Source organism: Coccinella septempunctata, chromosome 4 (genome assembly GCF_907165205.1).
Source record: "Coccinella septempunctata chromosome 4, icCocSept1.1, whole genome shotgun sequence".
Classification (NCBI taxonomy): domain Eukaryota; kingdom Metazoa; phylum Arthropoda; class Insecta; order Coleoptera; family Coccinellidae; genus Coccinella; species Coccinella septempunctata.
The window spans coordinates 16,384,769-16,405,830 of NC_058192.1; the positions used below are offsets into that span (position 1 = coordinate 16,384,769).

The following is a 21,062-nucleotide window of genomic DNA, read 5'->3' on the forward strand; positions in this document are numbered from 1 at the left end:
TAAAATCACGGGTTGTACAGGCTTGAAGAATCAAAATAAAATGACATAATAAGCATCAAAACAGTCAACAATTTTCATCATTTGTATTGACAAATTCATCTCTGTTTTTTTGTAATTTGTCAAAATTCTTGTATCATTGCGTTCTCATATCACTTCTACATAAAAATTACGAAAAGAATGGTTTAAAAAATGAATAAATATGCACGAATATCATGGAGGTCCCTCTTACGATCGTAATGAACCAGAAACCGGCATTCCAAAGGTAGTTTTTGAAACACTTCTAGCGGAAGAAATGTTTTGTTTATTTGAATTGATGTATTACTAATATATTTTTATATTATCATGTTTTATAGTCAGAATGACTTTCTCCTAAACACACTGAATACCTTAAACATTTCACACCAGAAATCCTGACTATATATACCATCATATTAGAAAATGAGAAACCTATATTATTACTGGAATTTTTTAATTATCCTCTTCTACTGCCAATTTTAGGAAAGGTCTTTGTCCACAAGAGAATCGAAATTTGTTGGACTATCAATAGCGATCAAGAAGACATTAAATTATTCAATTTTGAATTGGAGAAATAATCGTACGTCAAATCCAGATGGAGATGACATCCAAGAAAGGTACCCATTGCTTCTCCTATTTCCGGATCTTCGAAAAAACTCTGCTGATATGCTGGCCATCATAGAGGGAAACTTGGTGCCGGAAGAGATTACAAGAAAACTGGTTGGGAAAAAAGCTGATTTCACCCATTTAAAGAAGTCCAGGCAGAGACAAGTAATTATTCAATATATCCGCCGACAGGACTGTATTCCCGTCTTATATGTACAAAAGTCACTTACTTTGAAGCCCATTTCAGTTACTTATTTGAATATAATGTTTTGAGGTCGAACGCAAAAACAATGAAAACATCCAAACAGAAGTAGCTAGACATGCAGAGCCGGGCTCTATAATGACTAAGTAAGTCAATGACTGTGAACCCCAACCCCCACAAATTCGTTTAAAATATATACCTACAAGGTTTTCAGGTTTCGCGAATCAAACTGCAACTGGAATATATAGAATGCAATTTTTCTGCAAAACACATTTGATGACTTACGATTCATTCAATTTATTTCACCGAATAGGCATTTCAACAAGATTTTGAGCGTTTCTAGGATCGATAGTTGCCGTTTTAAAAAAATTCCAGTAATTTTAGAATTTTGGGTCGCAAATGGTGTAAAAACCTCAACATGATTGATATAAGAATGTCCGTCCGTCAAAATTCCCAAGCCGTTAATGGGCGAAATCAGATCCGCATCGTATTCTGAGTATTCCGCACGGATCGTATCGTATTATAAGATAATATCCTAAAAAAAAATTTGTATTTCAGAAACTTTCAGCTGAAAGACGATCAAACATTGTAAGATCCTTCAAAATGTTATTTTGGGGCAAAATATCAGTTTTCAACACAATCGGATTTGTATTTTTGGAAATACTAAGCCAAGCAACTTTGGACGAGTTCAAATAAATAGGTACTGATACTCGATTTCCAAGTGTTGTTATGGACGAAGCAATATGTATATAAATTTTTGATTTCATGTGATTTACGTAATGCTATTCAAACGAGTTAACGGATGGGCAAAATCGAAATTCAGTCTTTCTTGGAGGTTTTCATAATATTCAATTAAAATATTTTCGTCTAGATGGTACCTACTTTCGTTTATACTGGGAAATTTGAGCTAAACTTTGCTATTTCAAATGCGACAGCCTATATTGCATTACATTTTTTGATTTTCCTCAAAATTTCTTTATGGTTCATTAGAATTTTCTCATAAGTACATAAATTTCGAGAGAAAATTTAATTTCACAAAATTTACTCTTATCAGACTTGATATTATCTGAGGATAGTACAATTTTAGACTTTGTTATTTCCCTCAAAATAAAGTTATAACAGTTCATTCACGACTATTTTTATGTCAAATGAATCTAGGTTCGAGTGTGGGTGGGGAAGTTCGAATAAACAGTGGTTCAAATTTTGTGAAGAATTCAAAATAGTAGTCAAACATAGCGTCTTATTTGAAATAACAAAATTTTGCTTAATTTCCAGTGCTTCTTATGCAAAATATGCGTGAAACACCCTATATTATATTTAGTGTGATTAAGAGATTCACAGTTACGACGGTATTTGTTTCCTAATAAAACTTTTCAAATGCTCTGACGAGTCTGATGAAGAGAAATAGGCGAGTCTCATAATAGCAGTTGAAATAAGTTGGAGAATAGTAGCTTAGCAGATTTGACTTCTTGGAGGTTTGAAACAATTCCAAATTTATACTGGAAATATTTGTGGAAAATAATTCAATTCAAATTTTCACTTTTCAGGACTTCACTTATGAAGATCACTTACCGACAATTTTGGAAGAACAGGTATTTTTCATAAGCGAACATAAACGTCGAGGAAATTTGAAACTATGAACTAAAAAAACATTAACATTATATAATAAATTTAATTTGACAATAAAAAGTACAAGCACTCTAATTTTTTTCAATTACACCAACATAAATATCTATTTTCATCATACATTTATTTACATTGCATGTTTCAACTATCAGAGAACCGTTATGCGATAAATCCATATAATAACCAATGAAAAACAGCACAGGAAGAGCAAAGTAGTTGTCAGATGAGGTAACAGACATTTATTACGGAAATAAACATATGAACTGCAATATTGACAAAGGAATTATTGCATCCCAATATAAGCAGTTTTACTATTTCCAGGATCTAAATCATTTTAATAAATAGTGTCTGTGTTGAAAGGAAAGATGATTCTACAGAAGGACTACAGTAATTCACATCAGGTACATGAATGAATATTATTTGAGATATCAAAAAATGAATTTGTCATTGAGTGCTACATGAAGTTTTTTTGATTTTTCATCTTTAGTGAAGCAATGACTTATAGTTGTTCAAATATATTAATATCTTCACACAAACAAAAGATTTAGGAACTGTGCTAGGTAACGAGAACCTAAAGACTAGTTTACACAGTGAAATTGTGACCAAAGGAATTAGACAAATACATAGTTCAAAATATAAACAAAATTAAATCATTGTCTGAAATACAATTCAGACAAAATAATTCCATCAAGTTATAGGGTCACCAAAGTAATAGATGCTCTATTTTGTAATATACAGGATGTTTCACCATAAATTGGACAAATATGTACAGTTGAGGAGATGAGATCAGGAGAAACATTTTTGATTTATTTCTGTTTTCGAAGCATAAGCGAGATACAGGGTGCTTAACCGATTTGGCAACCGCGAAAAAATCATGATTTTGCAAGTCTTCCACCATTTTTGGTAACCTATTTCGATTCAGTACCAAAAGGAAATGTGTCTGGATACAGTTATTTCAAATCTCATACATAATCAAACAAATATTATTGGAAAATTACTCGAGAACTCTGTGTTTAGCTTATGCTAATATATAATAGGATATATATAATAGGGAAAAAATTTTTCACTGGATTTCATCTACACAACTATATATGTTTGTCCAGTTTATGGTTGAACACCTTTTATGTAGTTTAGTACTACTCAATCAAGGAATTCAGTTAGCTAAATAATACTTGAACACAGAGGTTTGACAGTAGACTTTCAATGAATGAAGAGGTCGAATAGAAAGCTTTGAAGTAGCAGTACAAATAATAGATTCTGAATATACAATTTTGAATTGCTCAATACAGAAATATCATTTGAGAAGTCTATTCAAGCTAATACTATCGTTGTGAAGGAATTGTCATTCACAATGAATTATTTCATTAGGGATTCTCTCACAATATCATCCTGTTGAAATTAAGGCATTTCTGAAAATATATTGATAAATATTTCCAAAAAGTTTTCTCTCAAAATTGGTAGATTATGTCGAAATATGAGTATTCTCTAGTAACAATTAAATGTACAAAGAAATCTGTCTTTTCAAAGTTAGTAAATATGCTTATTATTTAACACTTAAACACTTAACAATTCAGTCGATTAACTCTTAAATAAGTACATCTCAAAAATTGGTTTTTCCTGCTGCCATGAAAATAACTTGAAAATACTAAATTTGAGTTATTCACTAATTGTCAAACCATTCAAAATGATAGTATACGATCACCACTGATGTTATAATAAATTAAATACTTATCATCTAAACAGACTTGAATTCAATATAAAAAACAAGGGGAGCATCAAACCAAATTGATGTAGATACCAAGTCATGAGTATCACTTCTACGCATAGTTATTGTCACTTGAACAATAAATTCTCTTCAGTATTTATAAAACTGTTCATTTTTCATCGAATACTTGAGAAACAACATCTAGTTTCATGTTCATTTGAATTTAAATTCCCCATATTATTATGTTGATCCAATATTATCAAACTGAATTTTTGCCATAGCAAAGTTATTGCATTAAAAAATTGAGCAAACATAGTTTATAAAAGGTACTAAGAGCTACCAAATCAATAATAATTCAAACATCCCTATAAATTAGCTGAACAATAAAAAATCAAGAACAAAATGGCAGCAATAAGAATAGATTTCTGGATTTGATGAAACTTGGATCACGAAATTGCAAGTATCTTCTGGTTTTTATAAAGTTCTACAGTCGAGCACATGACAGTATAAAAACTCCATACAAATAGTTAGAAAGCTGCTGTCCTAATTCCTATATTGATTGTTTCCAAAGCTTACCAAGGATTGGAATTATTTACAATTATTGTTTTCTTGGCCAGTACAGGACATCTTTCATGCACCCCACAAAACCATTGGACAAATTGAAATTCAAACCAATACCTAGTAGATGTCATTGTGATTTCATACTGACCAATTTCCTGCTTCTCGCTCTCACTTCTTGCCTGGTATTAGTGTATTCAAACCATAGCACGTTAGGTATTAATGTTGTATCTCGTAGAAGTAATATCTCCGATATCCTCCTGAAGAAGCGAATAATTTATAAACAGACCCATTAACTTGTGACTGAATACTGTTGATCCAAAAATATGCTCAAATAATTATACTCACCATGAAACAATTTGTGGAAATAATGGTGTAAATACAAGGTAAGTCAATGCAAACCATAAAGTTGCAAAAAGCACACCCACAACTGATCCTACCAATACTTGATAAAAAGAGTGGTACTGAAGGTATGTCCTACTTATACAAACCAAGAGAGACATAATAACTGAAGATGATAAAATCAATATTTTGGACATAGTTTCTATAATATTATTGTTGTTCATATGGTGGAGCCTACAACATTGAAAATTACCCTTATGAATGGCAAACCCTAGTAAGGTACTGAACATACCTTATGAATACAAAATAAATAATGTAAGTGGTAAAGAACCAAACGAATTGGGCATGCGACGAAGGCATTCCATACTCAGTATATAACGAGTTTCTAGCCATTGGACGTGCCTCACATATTGTATGCTTAAGGAAATAATTTAGTGCTTCATTCAATAATGTGCCCAAGAAAAATGTGATCTAAAAAGTAATTATTTAGTTGCGTTGATGAGTGCTCAAATGTTTTGCTTACTGTGTGTAAATCTCTTCTGAATAGAATTAAGCTTATAAATCCAGCACCTATTCCAAAAGGAGTCAAGCTTATAAATGCTAAAAATTTTCCTAAGATATCTCCTGAAAAAGAACACCATTTATCCATTAATTAGAAATATATACTTGAGCTGTTTGCTCTTTACCTTTGGGATATTCAACTAGAGTCAATGAAAGGGGCACCCAATTAATACCATCATTATTATCTAACTTATTAAGTAAATAATTTTCGTTTTCCCCCGACGTAGCCATTTTGCATCTTTTCTTCCTTTCAGAAAGTGAAACGAAAATGTTTTGATGATGTCAATTTCTGTTTGACCTTTGACACTTTACGTTTGGCATTTAGTAGTTAGGGGTTGGCCAACATTGCAAAAATAATTGAACCCAAGTTCCAGCACTGCCAACAATGTATGATATCAGCAGAGACAGAAAGAGTTGTCTCTAATATCAGAGACTCTGATGATATGTTTCAGACAAGATTAATACAACAAGTTCAGAAATTGATTTGTAGAATAATTCGTTTTAAGAGTGACGGAAAGTTTTCATTTTCAATCTTTTACTAGTTGCTAGCCGCATTTCCACTGCTAACGATTAATCGTTAGCTGTTAGCTTTTAAAAAGCTTTGAGGCACGATACACTTGCATATCTGTACTGTACCAGTGTACCTGTTGTCTCTGGTAAAAACTCTTCTCAGTGTAGGGGAAAACACAGACCCCTTTCTCTATGGGGGAAAATGAAAACGGATACATATCATAGACTAATAAAGGTCTTAGTCTATGGATACAACAATCTTTAGTTGCTGCAGGCGCCCTTTGATGACAAGGACAAAGCCGTGGCCTGGAAAAATTTTCGGGGGGGTTGAAGGAGCAGGTGTTTAACCCCTTTGACCCCCTGGGTACGTCCCTGAACAGGGATGAATGCTGTGATTTCCGCAGGACTCGGCAGGAGCATGTGTTCGTTGCAGCAGAGGGAAAACCACAGTAAATTTATGTACCTACCTATATTCCTATATATATAGCTATGTTGGTAAAAGTAGGCACTATTGTAATGGTGGGTTTCCCGTAGATAGAGAGATCATTCCTCTATCTACGGAGTTTCCGCTTTATGCTTAGACTATGGAGGGTATATAGTCTCCGTAGCCAAGACCTACGAAAGACACCAATCTAATTGGGAGATGGCGTTCTTATATGGTCACTATCTGCCAATTACTATGGTACCTTTCTTAGGTCTTTGTTCTTAGTATGGATGGTAGATAGTCAGATTCCCTCTGCCCTCCATAGTAACGTTGCATAAACCCACCAATACTTACCAACATGGGTAGGTACTAGGTACATAAAGGTACCTAATCTACCATAGTCTCCTGTTTATCAGCATTTTTATTTCAAGTTATTGAAAGAGTATTAATTCAATTTTTTTGAATGGCAACTAGAAGAAAAACAAAGATAATAGTGATATTCCTTTGTAATGTTTCCATTTAAAAACAATAGTTGCATGGGGTTGCGGCTAAGGGGTTGAAGAAAAACTCTCAAATTTATGAAATGAGAGTGATCAAAAATAGACAAATTTTAGCGTTTTCATTTTGAGTTATTGGTTGAAGAAATATTAATTTTATTCCAGACTTATGCCCCAACCTGTATATACATGCCATGATAGGTGCACCATTTTCAGAAGCTGATCAGATAATCCCCAAATGGGTTGCATTAAAGTAGGATGGTTCACATCCAACATGGATATAACCAAACAGTGTTGCTATCCAAATTCTGTGTGCATGGTATCTTTGTCTAGGTATTCAAACCCTTAACTTAATGCTCAAATTAGGGTATGGAGAGTCACATGCATTGGTTATTACTTTGTTATACTTATATTATAACCCCAAAACAATTTCATGTGAATACGTGTAGAAATGAGTAAAAGACAATCATTAATTCTTTATTAAAATTGCGTATGAACAGTGTAAAACAATTATTATATGTGACTGTATAGCTTCAATGATTACGTAGATATTTTTAACCAAATTCGAAGATGTACTCTAAGATCAATGCAATAATGGCATAAGCTATCGGAAAATCATCAAAAGATAACATTCAATAAATCTTTGAAATGGTATAGAACTTCCAAACAAATATAGAGATACGCTAACAAGTTTTAATATTTTTTTTCATGTCATATTAATTAAGTACATGAAAATTTGAATTTAGGTAATGATTCAGTTTTTCATCAACAATATCAATCAAAGGAAAATATAATGGAACGATTTCACTTTATTTCACATTTGATTATATTAGTTTCGTACCAAAAAAATAAATGTTGAATTGAATGTTTAAAATTATTGAAATAAAAATACTATACTTTCAACCTTCAAGTACAATATTTTGGAATATTGGCACTATGTTTGTAAAATTATGTTTTTTTATTGAACTATACATTCCAATAGTATTCTATCATTGTTTTTTTTTAATCTACTGCAATTCCCTGATTTATTGAATATTCTGAGAATCAATATGAACTTCAGCAAATGTTCAGAATCAACACATCTCAATCAAATTCACAAACTGTAATAGAATAAAACATTCGAATTTTTAGCACCTATTCAACTATATTTACACTGATAAATATTTAGTTCTTCATAACAATAATTTGCATGTTGTTTCATAGATTTTCCCAGTGAAATTTTAACTATACACGAAGGTACGATGAGTATGATTAGATGTGTTTATCATTATTGGATTCTATTGTTTTCTATTGTGAAAGGACGAAAAGATGAAAGGTAGCAAATCCTTGATTTTGTTTAACATATCTACATCTGACTTTCAGCCTGAATATTTTAGTTTTGAATCAGAAACTGATCGTCTCATATCAAACGAGAAAAAAAAAACTCAAATAACTAGAGAAATCGAAAGAAACAATAAATCTCATAAGAAAATTATTCATCGTGATAAATAATTTCATCCAAAGGAATCTTTATGTAAGAATAGTACTTTAATGTCTCGTATAAAGGGTAAGATATCAACGGACCTCCATTTGAGAGAAATTGAAAAAAGGATTAGGCTTTTAATCAGTGAAGAAGAACTAGTATTTCAGCTACCATTCATCTTTGTGACTAACATTCCATGGTGACAATATTTTGTGAAAATCTATGAAAAGTCAGTCGTCTGCGTTTTCCATAAGCTCTAATTTCCTCTACTTAATCTACAACACGATCGGTTATTTCAACTATGTTCACGCTCTTAAGGTTCTGGATCAACATTATTTACATCATAGGTTAAAATGAACAACAGTGCTTTGCAAAATGCGATATAGTAAAGGCAAATATCTCACAATGATTAGTTAATAAATATTTTTATAAAATCTATTCAAACATAATTTGCTGCTTTTGAAATCGTGGAATTCAAAAGATGATTCATTTCAAATTGCACGACATTTGTAACCGCATATAAGTTTACCTAATTTTACTCCGAAAAACTGTGAATCCTGTTTCATTAAAAAAAAGAATATTTCAGCTGAATTTCGTAGGAAGTATTTGTTGTGGGGCTTGATTGTCGCAGAAAGTCTATTTTGTGAGATTTTATTAGTTTCAATTTTCTTTTTGTTCATAATATGATGGTGACGTAAAAGTAACACGAAATTTGGATTTGGAGATGTAACAGTTTCATCCTTATTGATTCGAATGGAATTCGGTTTCGAATTATTTTAATTCATAAATCATAAATTTCTATAAAATTCATTGCGGAGATTTTTCACCATTAATGAAATCGACAGAGAACGAAACTCAGCAGTTTTATTTTTCAGAAATGTTTCTTTATAATTTGAAAAATTATTAGTTTTGGTATAAAAAACTGAGAAGTTTATACTTCTCTTACGTCCAGTTGCAGGAAAGTCCATTAAAATTTAATACTTCATTAAAATCTTTATACTCCATTTTCCCCTTCAAAAATGACAGTTTTAAATTTTGATAGGGCATCAAATCTTAATGGACTTTCCTGCAACTGGGCCTTACTCGAAGAAATTTTGACAATTTTATATTTTTTTCAGTAGTAAAGTCAGCCTGCATATTTTGTAATAAAACCGACATTATTACAGTACCAGTTATGCGAAGCAGGCATTATTATTATTACTATTATAATGCAGCACGAGTTAAAAAGAATGGGCCAACCTTGAAATGGATTTAATAGACTGAAAAATAATGTGATTTCTCTTTATTTAGTTAGGAACAAATACAGAAAGTGGATTTCAATTTCTTCCGGAGTATTTCGAGCTAATCTTATTATTTCGTGAATTCTTGAGATGGCAAAACCTAATTTATCACCGCCTCAGTTGCATTCTATACAGCGTTAAAAAATGAAAGTGAAAAATGTCAAAATTTCCCTTTTTGCTGAGGTACTCTGAAAATTTGAATTATCGTAACGTGTTTTTATCTCAATATTAAGTTGAAAAGGTCGGAAGCAAGTATATTTTTCTCCTAAAAAGTGACATTCATAGTTGATTAAAAAGTTGCAAAGATTTGGAAGTGTCCTTATTAGTTGTTGCTATGATGTTGGGAAAATTGAAATACATTCTTGTTTAGCATAAGTAAACCGATATACATTTTCCTGGAAGTTGGGAGTATTATTATTCTAAACATAATAATACAACACAATAATCAAAAGAGTTAGATTTTTATTCGACAAACATCGTTTTTTTATTGCTGTATGTATTTTTATTACGAGTACCCCAATTATAACACCTAAAACCTTTTTTTTATATGATAAAAACATATAATATAAAAACACACACAAGTGCATCTAGATAATGATTACTGAACACGAAATAAATATAACAAAACTTGAAACAATCGAAAAAAACAATATGAAATAGGTTGAATTCAGCGATATGTTGCATTTATTTCAATTGAAAGCGAAAAATCACAAACATTTTGTTGCTGAGTTTTGCTCTCCGTTTCAAAAATTTATTTGATTAAGAAATTTCGATATTTTCTTAATGGTGTAGTAATTTTGCTGTTTTGGCACGTCAGCTTCAATTCTGCTTAAAATTTAATACTGTATATAATATACCTACCAGTTATTCAGAGTATCGTGTATTTACAATGCCGCACACTTATATATTTTTTTATTTTATATATAGCCTCACCCTCTAGGATTCGAGTTTATTATCACCGATCATTTGATGACGGATGGGAACTGACGAAACCCCCCCGCCATCGTCATATGATCTATAATATGCACAACCATTCATTTGACATTATTAGGTACTGGTTAAAGCGATTTATATAAGCTGTACACAACAAGAATAACAAGTGTTCGAATGTTCGAAAGTACGATTTTTGATGTTTTGATACAATGGTGTGATGCATATTATATTAAATCTACAGTGAGTGCTTTCATTCTGCACAATAATGTTCGAAATATGTCGAAATAATTCGATGCAATAAATTACTACATTGTGTTTTTTTATTTATTTGTAAATAAATAGATGATCACCAAATGCACGTTTTATTTCATCGGTCAATTTAATTTCAAACCAGTTTTTTCACAAATGAAGCTTTCTTGAGAGGGGTTACAGAGAATTAACAGAGGATGTAGCTGAGTACCTAATATGGTAGATATTATTTCGAAAGAATGATCGATTTATTGAAAAAGCAAGTAATAATGTTTCACAATGAACACTAGGGCTAGATATTGATGACTGAAGTGAAATCAATTAATGTATGAAATAATGATGAAAATGTATTTATATTCATTATTACAGGGTGAGTCTTTGACTTGTACAAATAATTCATCAGAAGATTCCTGGGGTGGAAAGAAACACTTTTTTCTCTTTTATCTCACAAACAATTGTATCGAATAGAATGATTTTCGGTATTTATAATACTTTTTCATTGATATGATGAATCTCCACCGAACACTAAATTCCACCCTTATCTTCCAGTTTCTTCATCATTCATAAAAATATAATACCAGAAATTCAAAGAACCCTAGTCATAAAAGTAAGTTATTCTCTCACTAATCAATATATTGGGCCACCTTCGAAAATAAAAGTATTCTTCATATTTTCACGTATAATGCGCCGAGTGATTTGATATTCAAAAATTAAAAATATCTGGGAAATTCGAAAAATTAGAATTAGAATTTAAAATGGTTATATCTTTTCATCTAGGCCGAATAAAAAAAATGGTAAGAAATGAAAGTGTTTACTACTGAAGATATATGTACAAGTTTGAGGAGACTCACTTTGTAGCAAATAGGACCTCAGAATGGTCACTAAATGGCGAATGGGCCGGTTAAAGAAAGACGAATTTTGGAATATGAACCACGTCCAGTGATCTCGTTTTTCAGCCTTTTATTGGAAAACTTGAATGGCTCAAAAAGGCAATTTTTCAAAATTTAGAATAAAATGATTCATAAATAGGTATTATTCTAAGCATGAAAAATAATTGACCTAATGGAGATAGGATTAACTCAGGATGCTTTGATTGATTGAAAGCGATTGTTGTTTTTGGGAAAGTATAACAGTTATATGACAAAAACTTGGCAATTGTATACCTATACACGGTCACTGATGGGAATTCTGACATTGTTATATTACGATATATCTCTGCTTCAAATCTATATTGAAATGTAATATAGAAAAAATCTGAAATGAACTGAACAAATAGATCAATTTTATAAGACTTGGTTTTATTTTCTCCCTCTCATATTTGGTACCTACATTGCTCTCTAGAAAAGCTCTTTTGACATGGAGTTACCACCCCAGTTCCCAGTTATGATATTCATTCTTCACGATTGTGAGTGAAAAAACTGGCTCGATTCATCATAAGCTCTATAATTATACATTGAAATTAAAATTTCTTTCAATGATTACAGATTCTCGACAGAATGAACGCACTTCCTACTACATCTATAAGAACAGAGCTGAGCATTGTTGCCACGCGAAGAAAGCCCCAGCGAAAATTTTCTCATTATATTACATGATATGTAGTAGTGTAGAAAGACGCTTTTGGTGTCGGTGAACTAGATAATCGGCCCCGGGGGGTCGCTAGGGGGGAGGCTTAGCAAATGTTAAGCTTCCAAGAATATCAGCGCCGTCGGTTTCGGTTCCATGTTGCTTTTTTTCGCCTCGACCACCAAAAACTCTATGTCTTCCCTGTCTCTTCTCGCGAACGATTCGGCTATCAGCCGCGCAACGTCCTGATGTTGCAGTCCTTCTACGCGCGTGCCGTCAACTTGCAGGATGAGCTGTCCAACTTCGAGACCGCCAGCGGAGTAGGCCGCACCATTTTCCTGAAAAAAATCTTTCTTATTGCAGTGGTGCTTAAATCCTTAAGCCAAAAAGAAAATTTATGACGTTAATTAGTAGCCTTTTATCTCACATATGGAGTGCCCCAAGGTGGCATTCTAGGTCCATTATTCTTTTGGCTCCCTATATGACACAATTGAAACAATAATTTCTTATATTTTATACCTTTGCAATGCAGATGACCAACATATAAAAGAAGAGTTATGCCACCAATGGATCCCTAAATTTTAGGGACAACTATGCAAGCCCTTTTACGTGTTCTGCCAACAAAGATACAATGTATGTGTTCAGAAAGGCTTGCCAATCTTGTGAGTAGTCGACCAAACACTTAGAAGGGAAACTTTTTTTTCAAATTCTATTCGTGACTTTCGGTTGCCCCAATCATTCAACTATCCTTGGAAAAGCGCCAGCTATGAAATCTTATTCATATTGTTTTCAAGTAGGTTTTTTGATACCAATCGGAATTTTTTCTGTGTTTTGAGAATAACTTGTTGATTCCGTTACAAAACAACAACATAGTATCAAAGATAATCATTAAGTTCTCGTATTATAAAAATGATTCGTGAGGAAATCTCCAAAATTCCTATCCATGGCCAGTTATTGATATAAGAAAACAGCATAAGTGGAAGAACGCAAGTTAAAATTATGGAAGTCGGGTATAATAAACCTATATAATGGAAATAGCTCAAAGATCTCTACTCCATTCAAACTAACATTTCACACATCCTTTCAAAGTTTTGACTATGTCCAAGAAATATTGCTGTGTTGCAGTCACGATTCCAAATGAAAAAAACAAAGGCAAAAAGTAAATTCGAAAGTAAAATGAATTTTATTATGTAATGTTGTGATGATACGAGTATCAAAAGAATCCTTCGGAAAAAATTTTTAAATATCGAAAATAATCGAGTTTTTAATGACATGAGAAAACATCCATTTTTGTTTTCCATAGAATAAATTGCATAAGAATATATTAAAGTGGTACCTACATTGATGTTGATAATTCTTGGTAAAGGGTGCTTAGTATTTGCTCCCCCTTCTATTGCTATTCCGAGAATTGGTTTCGTCTTTCTAACAGTGACCCTCAGGTTTCCTTCTTCGTCTAGGACAACCCTCGCAGGTTCTCTAGGTACTTCCGTACCTGAAAGCCTCTGCATCGACTGGTGTCTTCTCATTTCACCACCTTCAATCATACCTTGATCGCTCTTCATGTCGAAACTTCTTGACAATTTGTGTGCTAATTCCTGTAACATAGGTAAGGCAAAGTTCATGAATTGAGGCGTTTTTTGCAGATACTCAGGAAGAAGAGATGCGAATGGTGACAAAAATATTCCCTTGATATCGATATTCTTCTTTCGGAAATACTAGAGTAGCCACAGGACAGTAAATCTTGAATGAAGGGATTAGTTACAAACTTATGTTTTTGTTACAACTTTTTGAGATAAAACGAAATTAAGTGATATTTCGACAAGCTTTTTCTTGAACAGAAGTTCTCTCATTTTATCAACCAAAACACCGTTTTTCAGAAATTTTTAAGATTGAAAAAATTGTAAACTAGTTCTTCTTAATTGTGCTACGGGGGTGGAAGAAACCAAAAACTATGAAGTGTTTGTCTAAAGAACGTATGCTCCAAATCACCTACTGAGGGCGCTTTTAACCCTTAGAAAGTGATGTAACTTCCGAAAGGAGTAAAATAGTGATAAGTTATAGGCATATTCCATTTCAATTTTTCAGGTTCCCTATAGGGTAAGATGACCTATTCGCGCAAAAATTAACCACTACATATTCTTTGGTATTATATCATCCCTAGCATTATTCAGAAGTGCTGTTTGACAACTTTTCTGCACTTGGCTGATATAATACTCTTGACAGATGAACTTGTATATTTTTCAACTTTAATTACTCGAAAATGGTTATATCTGGGATTTATCAAGACTACTTCTTTCTAAGAAGAAGCATCATTCAATTACGTATCATCCAAAAACCATTATAACAAAAAACATATGTTCAGAAAAAGGTAATTCAACCCCTGAAAACTAGATACCTTAGCGAATTTGAAGACTCAAAGTAACATAATAAGCAAATAATGCGTCTTGTATCCTCTAATGATACCCAACATTTTAATGTAAAATTATACCCTGAAGTTATAGAGGAAAACCTATTATTTATCAGATAAAGACTAAATTTTTTCTCTCATCCCTCGAAACCAAGTGTAATGAGACAGAATTTCAAGATGATTTTCAATTAAGTTTATCTAGTAATAATCATTTGAACTTCTTTCCCTCGTGTAAGTTCATCTATTTTTGTGAGAAGTACACTAAAATAAATTAATGAATCAATTTATAAAAACCCTTAGCTAAGCGTTCATCCTGTATATAACATTAACCATTCATCACCAAGGAAACATTTCAGTATTACAGTTGGCATGAATAATATTATTATCCGTCGCATAAATAATGATACAGCTTTTCAAGATCCATCAATAACCGGTGGAGTATTCAGTATTCATCCAGGGGAAGATTAATTGTAAGGACAGCCATTTGATGAATGTATTATAAACCTGAAAGTTTGGTCTGTCGTGTAGGATCACTTCGACTATACTGTCAGTTAAGATGTGTAACTTTTTCCTATTTAATTTTAGTTTATGGGTGTCGAAGTTGTGGGACATAATAACGTTGACTTGAACAGGGGATTAGCTCAGAAAGGCTCAAAAGAAAATTCAATATGTTATTTTATAGGAGTTTTGTTCTCTATTCTTCAGTTCTTCAGCGAATCTTTGTATAAGTTCCGGAGTTATTACTGTATTTGAAAGATACATTTTTTATCCAAATTAATAAGGACCTACATAAAATATTCCTCAATATCTTCATCAGTTGATTTCGTCGTTTCAAATCAACGTTTAAAATATACGCCCTTTTATCATGAGACTAAAGAGACATTTGTTTCTTCAATCAGAAAATTGTATTGAAAAACTCAAAAGGGTAGATTTTAACTCCAAAAGGATGAAATGGAAGAAGTGAAATCTTTATCAAAACACGAGCACCAATAAAAATTTAGGTACCATACTCAAGGTTTTAAGGACATACATTGTGTAACATGTTATCTAAAGAGTGGTGTATTCTTCTTGGGGCAGACTGAATATTCATAGGATGGACTTTTTCAAACCATCGAAGTGTAACAATAAAATCTACCGAAAAATCAAGATAGTCTTGTTCCCAAATTTTTTATTCTTGTTTTTGTTAGTAACTACATTCTGGTAAATTGTATTTTTCACTACTGTTCGAATGAAACCACAAAATGTGTCCTAGACGAATCTATAAAATGACAAGCAGATCCAGCAGTGAAATATTCTCTTTGTGGAATTATCTCTTCGAAAAAACGTACCTGTCAACTCTTCAACATAAATACAATTTACAAAAAAAATCCTTAATAATTCTGGCATTCCGTTCGGTTATTTTTTTCTGAATGATAGATTAGTCAATTCTTCTGTTTTCGGGAATAAATATTAAGTGGCGGACGTATATACAATTACAATTTAATCGTTTATTGAAATATGCTTTTTTGAAGATAATGTTGAAAACAAAAACAAGAAATGCTACCTCAAAGGAATGAAATAAAGGGATACTAAAGGGTTCAAATGGCAATTGGAAGTGAGTGTTTTTTTTAGTAGGAGTTAATTCGTAGTGTAACTTTCAGATGCTTATATCTGAACGATAATTCGTCATAGTCGAGAACTTGTTCGACTAATCTATACGGATGATTGTTCTTTTTGCCCAGAGCGCTGAGTGATATGGGGAAAATGCCTCGAGAAGTTCCAAGGTTGAGGAAAAAAATTATTTCGCAAATGCACCTACCCACATCTCGATAACTGAAGAGGTGTGAACAATGCAGGTTCAAACAGGTTCATGACAGCTATACGTGCATTGTTTTTCTTAGCCGGGGTATTATCCGAATTCATCAGGTGTAAAATGAGTAACCTCAGAGATTGCTCCGCAGATAAGGAGCAACAACTATAATTGCCTTACCGATATTCCTTCGCTAATAATACACCGTAAAGCCTGGGAATGACAGTAACCATTATTGAATATTTCTCCGTGCTATGTGCAGAATCGTTCGTGGTTTTTTGTTAGTTTCAAAGGGTTTCTTTGGATGGGCGTTTCTCTAGACTGAATTGAAATATGTCTCCAATAAATATCGGGCACAATACTGAGATAATGAATGTACCCACATAAGGGCAGTTCGTTCACGGTTGAATGTGTGCGAATTTATCAACTGAGTTGGTAATGTTCAGGAACAACGAAACGTTTATTTCTATGTCTTTATGCCTGCATCTCTTTTGAACAATACTTGCGTCGTTATTTTAACTCTAAGGCACAATGCTTTTTATTCCTTTGTACGATTTTGCGAAAATTTGTTTTCGAAACCAGCATTTGAAAATATTATTTTCTTTGGTTGTCTGGCATACTTACATGGACGTTATATTTTCGAAATGAGTATATCAACATAGACTTCGGCAAATAAATGAATCCAAGAAAAAAGAGTTATTCAGTTTTTTATACATTTCGATATATTTGTTACTCTGAGAATACCTCATAGTGAATTCATATCAAAATAAATATTGTATGGAATAGCCGAATACCTCATGAAATGTAATATTCTATGGAATATTCCATGAAAAATATCGACTCTATCGAAATTTCGCAGAAAACGAGATTAGACGAGACTCTCGTGGACATCACTATGTCGGGGTGACATGTTTCAGATGAGTATTTCTCATATGTTTCGAACCGAAGAACAGTAGCGTCAGTAAGTGAACGCAGATATACGAACTGTTGAAATGTTAACCAAGTGGCTAAGTACAGTGGGAACTGAATGGGCCCATACCAGGATGTATTGATATCTAGTTAGCCTAGACCAGTTCCCTGCATAAAAAAAATATTGCGTTACCATAGCAACGAACAATAACTCATTAGGATTGTCAGTTTGAAGTTTGAGGTCAAAAAAGTAAACCAGAGTTACGCAATAAATTACAAGAAAGAAGATGTCCTCCGAAATTGTGAAAAATTGGAGTATCGAGCCGTCATCTAGTACCTGTATTTAAAAGGGATAGGAGGTAATCATATTTACGAGGATATGCTTAATGCCCTTGGTGATCAATGTCCTTCGTATGCGATAATGAAAAATTGGACTGCAAGCTTCAAAAGAGGTAAATTTTCCATTGAAGATGATGTCACTCTCCGAAAATATCGATGCATTTCATGACATGATTTTATCAGACCGTCGAATTGGGCTAAAACGGATATCTGAAGCACTGACTATTTCATACTAACGCGTTCATCATATATTTCACGTCAATTTCGACATGAGAAAAATTGCTGCGAAATGGATCCCCAAATGTTTGAATCTTGACAAAAGCGTGCAAGGGTAGAAGCAGCGCGTTCGATCTGTGCTCGATTTGAAAACGATGTAGACTTCTTAAAGCGAATTGTTACTATGGATGAGGCTTTTGTATATTTATACGATCCAGAAACAAAGCAACGATTGATGGAATGGCGACACTCTGGTTCTCCAAGAACTAAGAAGTTTCATGTCCAAAAATCTGCTGGAGAATTTCTTACTTCAGTTTTTTGGGATTGCCATGGAGTAATCATGATTGATTTTTTGGATAAGGGTAGAACAATAACCGGAGATTACTATTCGACATTACTGACCACTCTACGGGAGAAAATTACAGAGAAAAGAAGCGGAAAGCTTTTCAAAGGTGTTTTGTTTTTATAATACAACGCCGCTGCACACAAATCTCATGTTACCATGCAATAAATTCGTGATTTATGGTTTGAATTACTAGAACACCCCTTTTATTCACCTGATTTGGCCCCATCTGACTATCATCTCTTTCCTCAACTAAAAAAAAGTTTGAAAGGTCGTAAATTTTCTTTCAACGAGGAGGTGATAAAAGCTGTGGAGGTTTGGTTTGCAGAGCAAGAAGAAACATTTTTTTTTGAAAGGTCTAGAGACGTTACAGGTTCGCTGTAATAAATGTATCGAATTAAGAGGAGAATATGTTGAGTAATAAAATATTTCGACATTGAAATTTTGTTTGGTTCTATAGAATTTTTCAATATATCCTCGTAGTTCCAGAATCCTTTCATCTCCGTCCACAGCCAAAATATAATTTCTCACGCTGATTTCATCAGAATACACAGAGCCAGGATGAGATAAACCATTACATGTGTTCGAAATTCTTGTTGCCAGTTTGATGGTTTTCTGCTTTTAGATAACTCAAATTAATCCAATTCACAAATGCAAATTCGGACTCGCGGAGTTAAAGTTATAGTTCCACTTATAATAACAACTATTTCCACTCCAGATACTCCAGATTCAGTCCCATTAGGATGAATAATGAAGTTCACCACGTACCACGTACTTGAAATGGTGCAGCTTCCAGAAACCCCATCAGTTACCCTTTCACCCGCAATTCTCACTCGAAGAGCTCCGAATTCATCTCATTAGCATTAGCGTGTCCAGTTCTGAACCCTACCTAACCTAAGAATCCTAACAGTAAACATGAAACATCTTCCACATAAATATCAATTACATTTCTAAGATCCTCGTACCTATTTCTCTCTCGCTATTTGCATGTCCTATCAGTTCTGGGTTCGTGTAAAACGGCATTAATAGTACATCGGTGGTATTTGAGAACGGTGTTCGGGAAATTAATAGTTCTATGAACTCGTTATTTAGGGTCCAGGTCACGTCCCACGTGCCTACGGTTATAAATCAGGGCAAGAAATTATCTTCAGGACGTTAGGTTTCGTTGGTTTTTTACCATGATAGGTTCGTCTAGAAATGTGAAGGAAAGGTTAGGGTTTAGCTTAATATGAGTTATTTTTCTTTGGAGTTTCTAACACGGCTAAAATAACGCCTTCGATAAAGGTGCGTCCTCCGAACCCTCATGACCTCTGTACCAAACTTAGTAGAATTTAAGACCTGAAGATCATATAGATTATGCATGATTTTTCAGGAGTCTGGAACAGACTGCAGACTGCAACATCTACTTGTTATTCTGGTCATTATGCTCCTCGTGATTCATTGATTTCAATTTCATAAATCATGGAACGACAATAAACTAATAGTGTATTCTTTTGGTAAAACTACATCGTTATCAATATTCTCTACTCTACATTATTTACACCTACATTATCTAAAATTATATTACTCCGCGTTCTTCAGAACTTCTACAAACGAATGTTTGGTATCTGCGGATTTTTTAAACAGAGTTGTATTCTACCAAAAAACTCAATTTATCAAATTTCACATTAATTTCAAATTAATCGAAAACGGCGCATTATACGAGAAACAATTAAGAATGCTTTTATTTTACAAAACGTTCAAATATTCATTAGATATATAGCGTTCAACTTAGTTTCAAAAGTTGGGTTCTTTGAATTTTTGGTATTTTTATGGCAAGCAATGGTCATAATGAGAAAACTGGAAGACGTGGGTGATGTCTTGTGTAAGAAGAAGATTCATCAAATAAATGAAAAACTCTATTCCGAAATACATTTCATTCGATAATACTAAAAAAATTTTATGGTCAATCAACAGCCTGTATCTTTTAAACCGAGCCGATTCGAAAAAAATGGTAAGGAAAAAAAGTGTTTCTTTTGACCTCAAGAATCTACTGTTAAAATATTTGGTAGTTGGTATAAAGTACCTAGTCATAATTCGGTTTTTGCTCAATAATGATCTATGCTGCTCAGACAATTGTGTTATAGCTGAAAACGAGGATCATCTACAGAGACTCTCGCAAGCATTTTATCGAAAGGCTGTACAGTACCATATGAAAATATCTACCTCCAAAACCAAAACACTCGTCATCTCCAAAGTTAAACAAACAAAGATTTAAACTCGTAGTGCTGTGGAACAGGCAATGGCAGTCCAATAAGTCAGAGTAAAACTACAGCCAGATTAGGACCAACGAAGTGGGGGACCAAGCATATATGTACATACTTTGGAAATAGTCGAGAATAAGGTGTATAAGATCACAACTTACATACGCCATATTCACTCGAGCAGATCACCAAAAAACGAAAAACGCTCTCCTGTAAACAACAGAAATGAAAATCCTCAGTAGTATAGCAAGCTACTCTCTGAGATCTATGAAGAGAAGCAGTG

The 21,062-nt window shown here is 33.1% G+C and overlaps 3 protein-coding genes across 4 annotated transcripts in view; 1 reads left to right on the top strand and 2 right to left on the bottom strand.

Moving 5' to 3' along the window:
• Window positions 1-35: 35 nt before the first annotated feature.
• On the top strand, window positions 36-3,487 carry LOC123311503. 2 transcript variants are annotated; one of them, XM_044895525.1, is made up of 4 exons: window positions 36-262; window positions 499-786; window positions 896-969; window positions 2,371-3,487. In XM_044895525.1, the coding sequence occupies exons 1-4, from the start codon at window positions 200-202 to the stop codon at window positions 2,426-2,428; spliced, it is 483 nt and encodes a 160-aa protein (XP_044751460.1). In that variant the 5' UTR covers window positions 36-199; the 3' UTR covers window positions 2,429-3,487. The 2 variants fall into 2 exon arrangements, with proteins under 2 accessions (XP_044751460.1, XP_044751461.1); XM_044895526.1 differs by lacking the exon at window positions 896-969 and having other exon boundaries at window positions 42-262.
• Window positions 2,476-5,936, bottom strand: LOC123311502 (dolichyldiphosphatase 1-like). Its single transcript, XM_044895523.1, has 5 exons — window positions 5,741-5,936; window positions 5,578-5,678; window positions 5,347-5,525; window positions 5,061-5,288; window positions 2,476-4,972 (listed from the first exon to the last, which is right to left on the bottom strand). Exons 1-5 carry the CDS (start codon window positions 5,844-5,846, stop codon window positions 4,843-4,845), a joined length of 744 nt encoding a protein of 247 aa, XP_044751458.1. The 5' UTR covers window positions 5,847-5,936; the 3' UTR covers window positions 2,476-4,842.
• A 6,505-nt stretch (window positions 5,937-12,441) lies between these two features.
• Window positions 12,442-21,062, bottom strand: part of LOC123310849 (whirlin) — a 151,512-nt gene continuing 142,891 nt past the window's right edge. Inside the window, exons 17-18 of the mRNA XM_044894530.1 lie at window positions 13,874-14,128; window positions 12,442-12,871 (exon numbers count right to left, since the gene is read on the bottom strand). Of these exons, the coding sequence (XP_044750465.1) occupies window positions 12,650-12,871; window positions 13,874-14,128 (477 nt within the window). The 3' untranslated portion in view covers window positions 12,442-12,649. The remainder of the gene's footprint in view (window positions 12,872-13,873; window positions 14,129-21,062) is intronic.

What these genes read in the sequence shown, in the direction of transcription:
- LOC123311502 (XM_044895523.1), bottom strand. Translation starts at nt 5,846, where the DNA reads ATGGCTACGTCGGGGGAAAACGAAAATTATTTACTTAATAAGTTAGAT. An exon ending in TCTAGTTGAATATCCCAAAG is followed by an intron (nt 5,679 to 5,740) that starts GTAAAGAGCAAA and finishes GTTCTTTTTCAG; the next exon opens with GAGATATCTTAGGAAAATTT. An exon ending in ATTTATTTTGTATTCATAAG is followed by an intron (nt 5,289 to 5,346) that starts GTATGTTCAGTA and finishes TCAATGTTGTAG; the next exon opens with GCTCCACCATATGAACAACA.
- LOC123311503 (XM_044895525.1), top strand. Translation starts at nt 200, where the DNA reads ATGCACGAATATCATGGAGGTCCCTCTTACGATCGTAATGAACCAGAA. An exon ending in CAGAAACCGGCATTCCAAAG is followed by an intron (nt 263 to 498) that starts GTAGTTTTTGAA and finishes TGCCAATTTTAG; the next exon opens with GAAAGGTCTTTGTCCACAAG. An exon ending in CCGGGCTCTATAATGACTAA is followed by an intron (nt 970 to 2,370) that starts GTAAGTCAATGA and finishes TTCACTTTTCAG; the next exon opens with GACTTCACTTATGAAGATCA.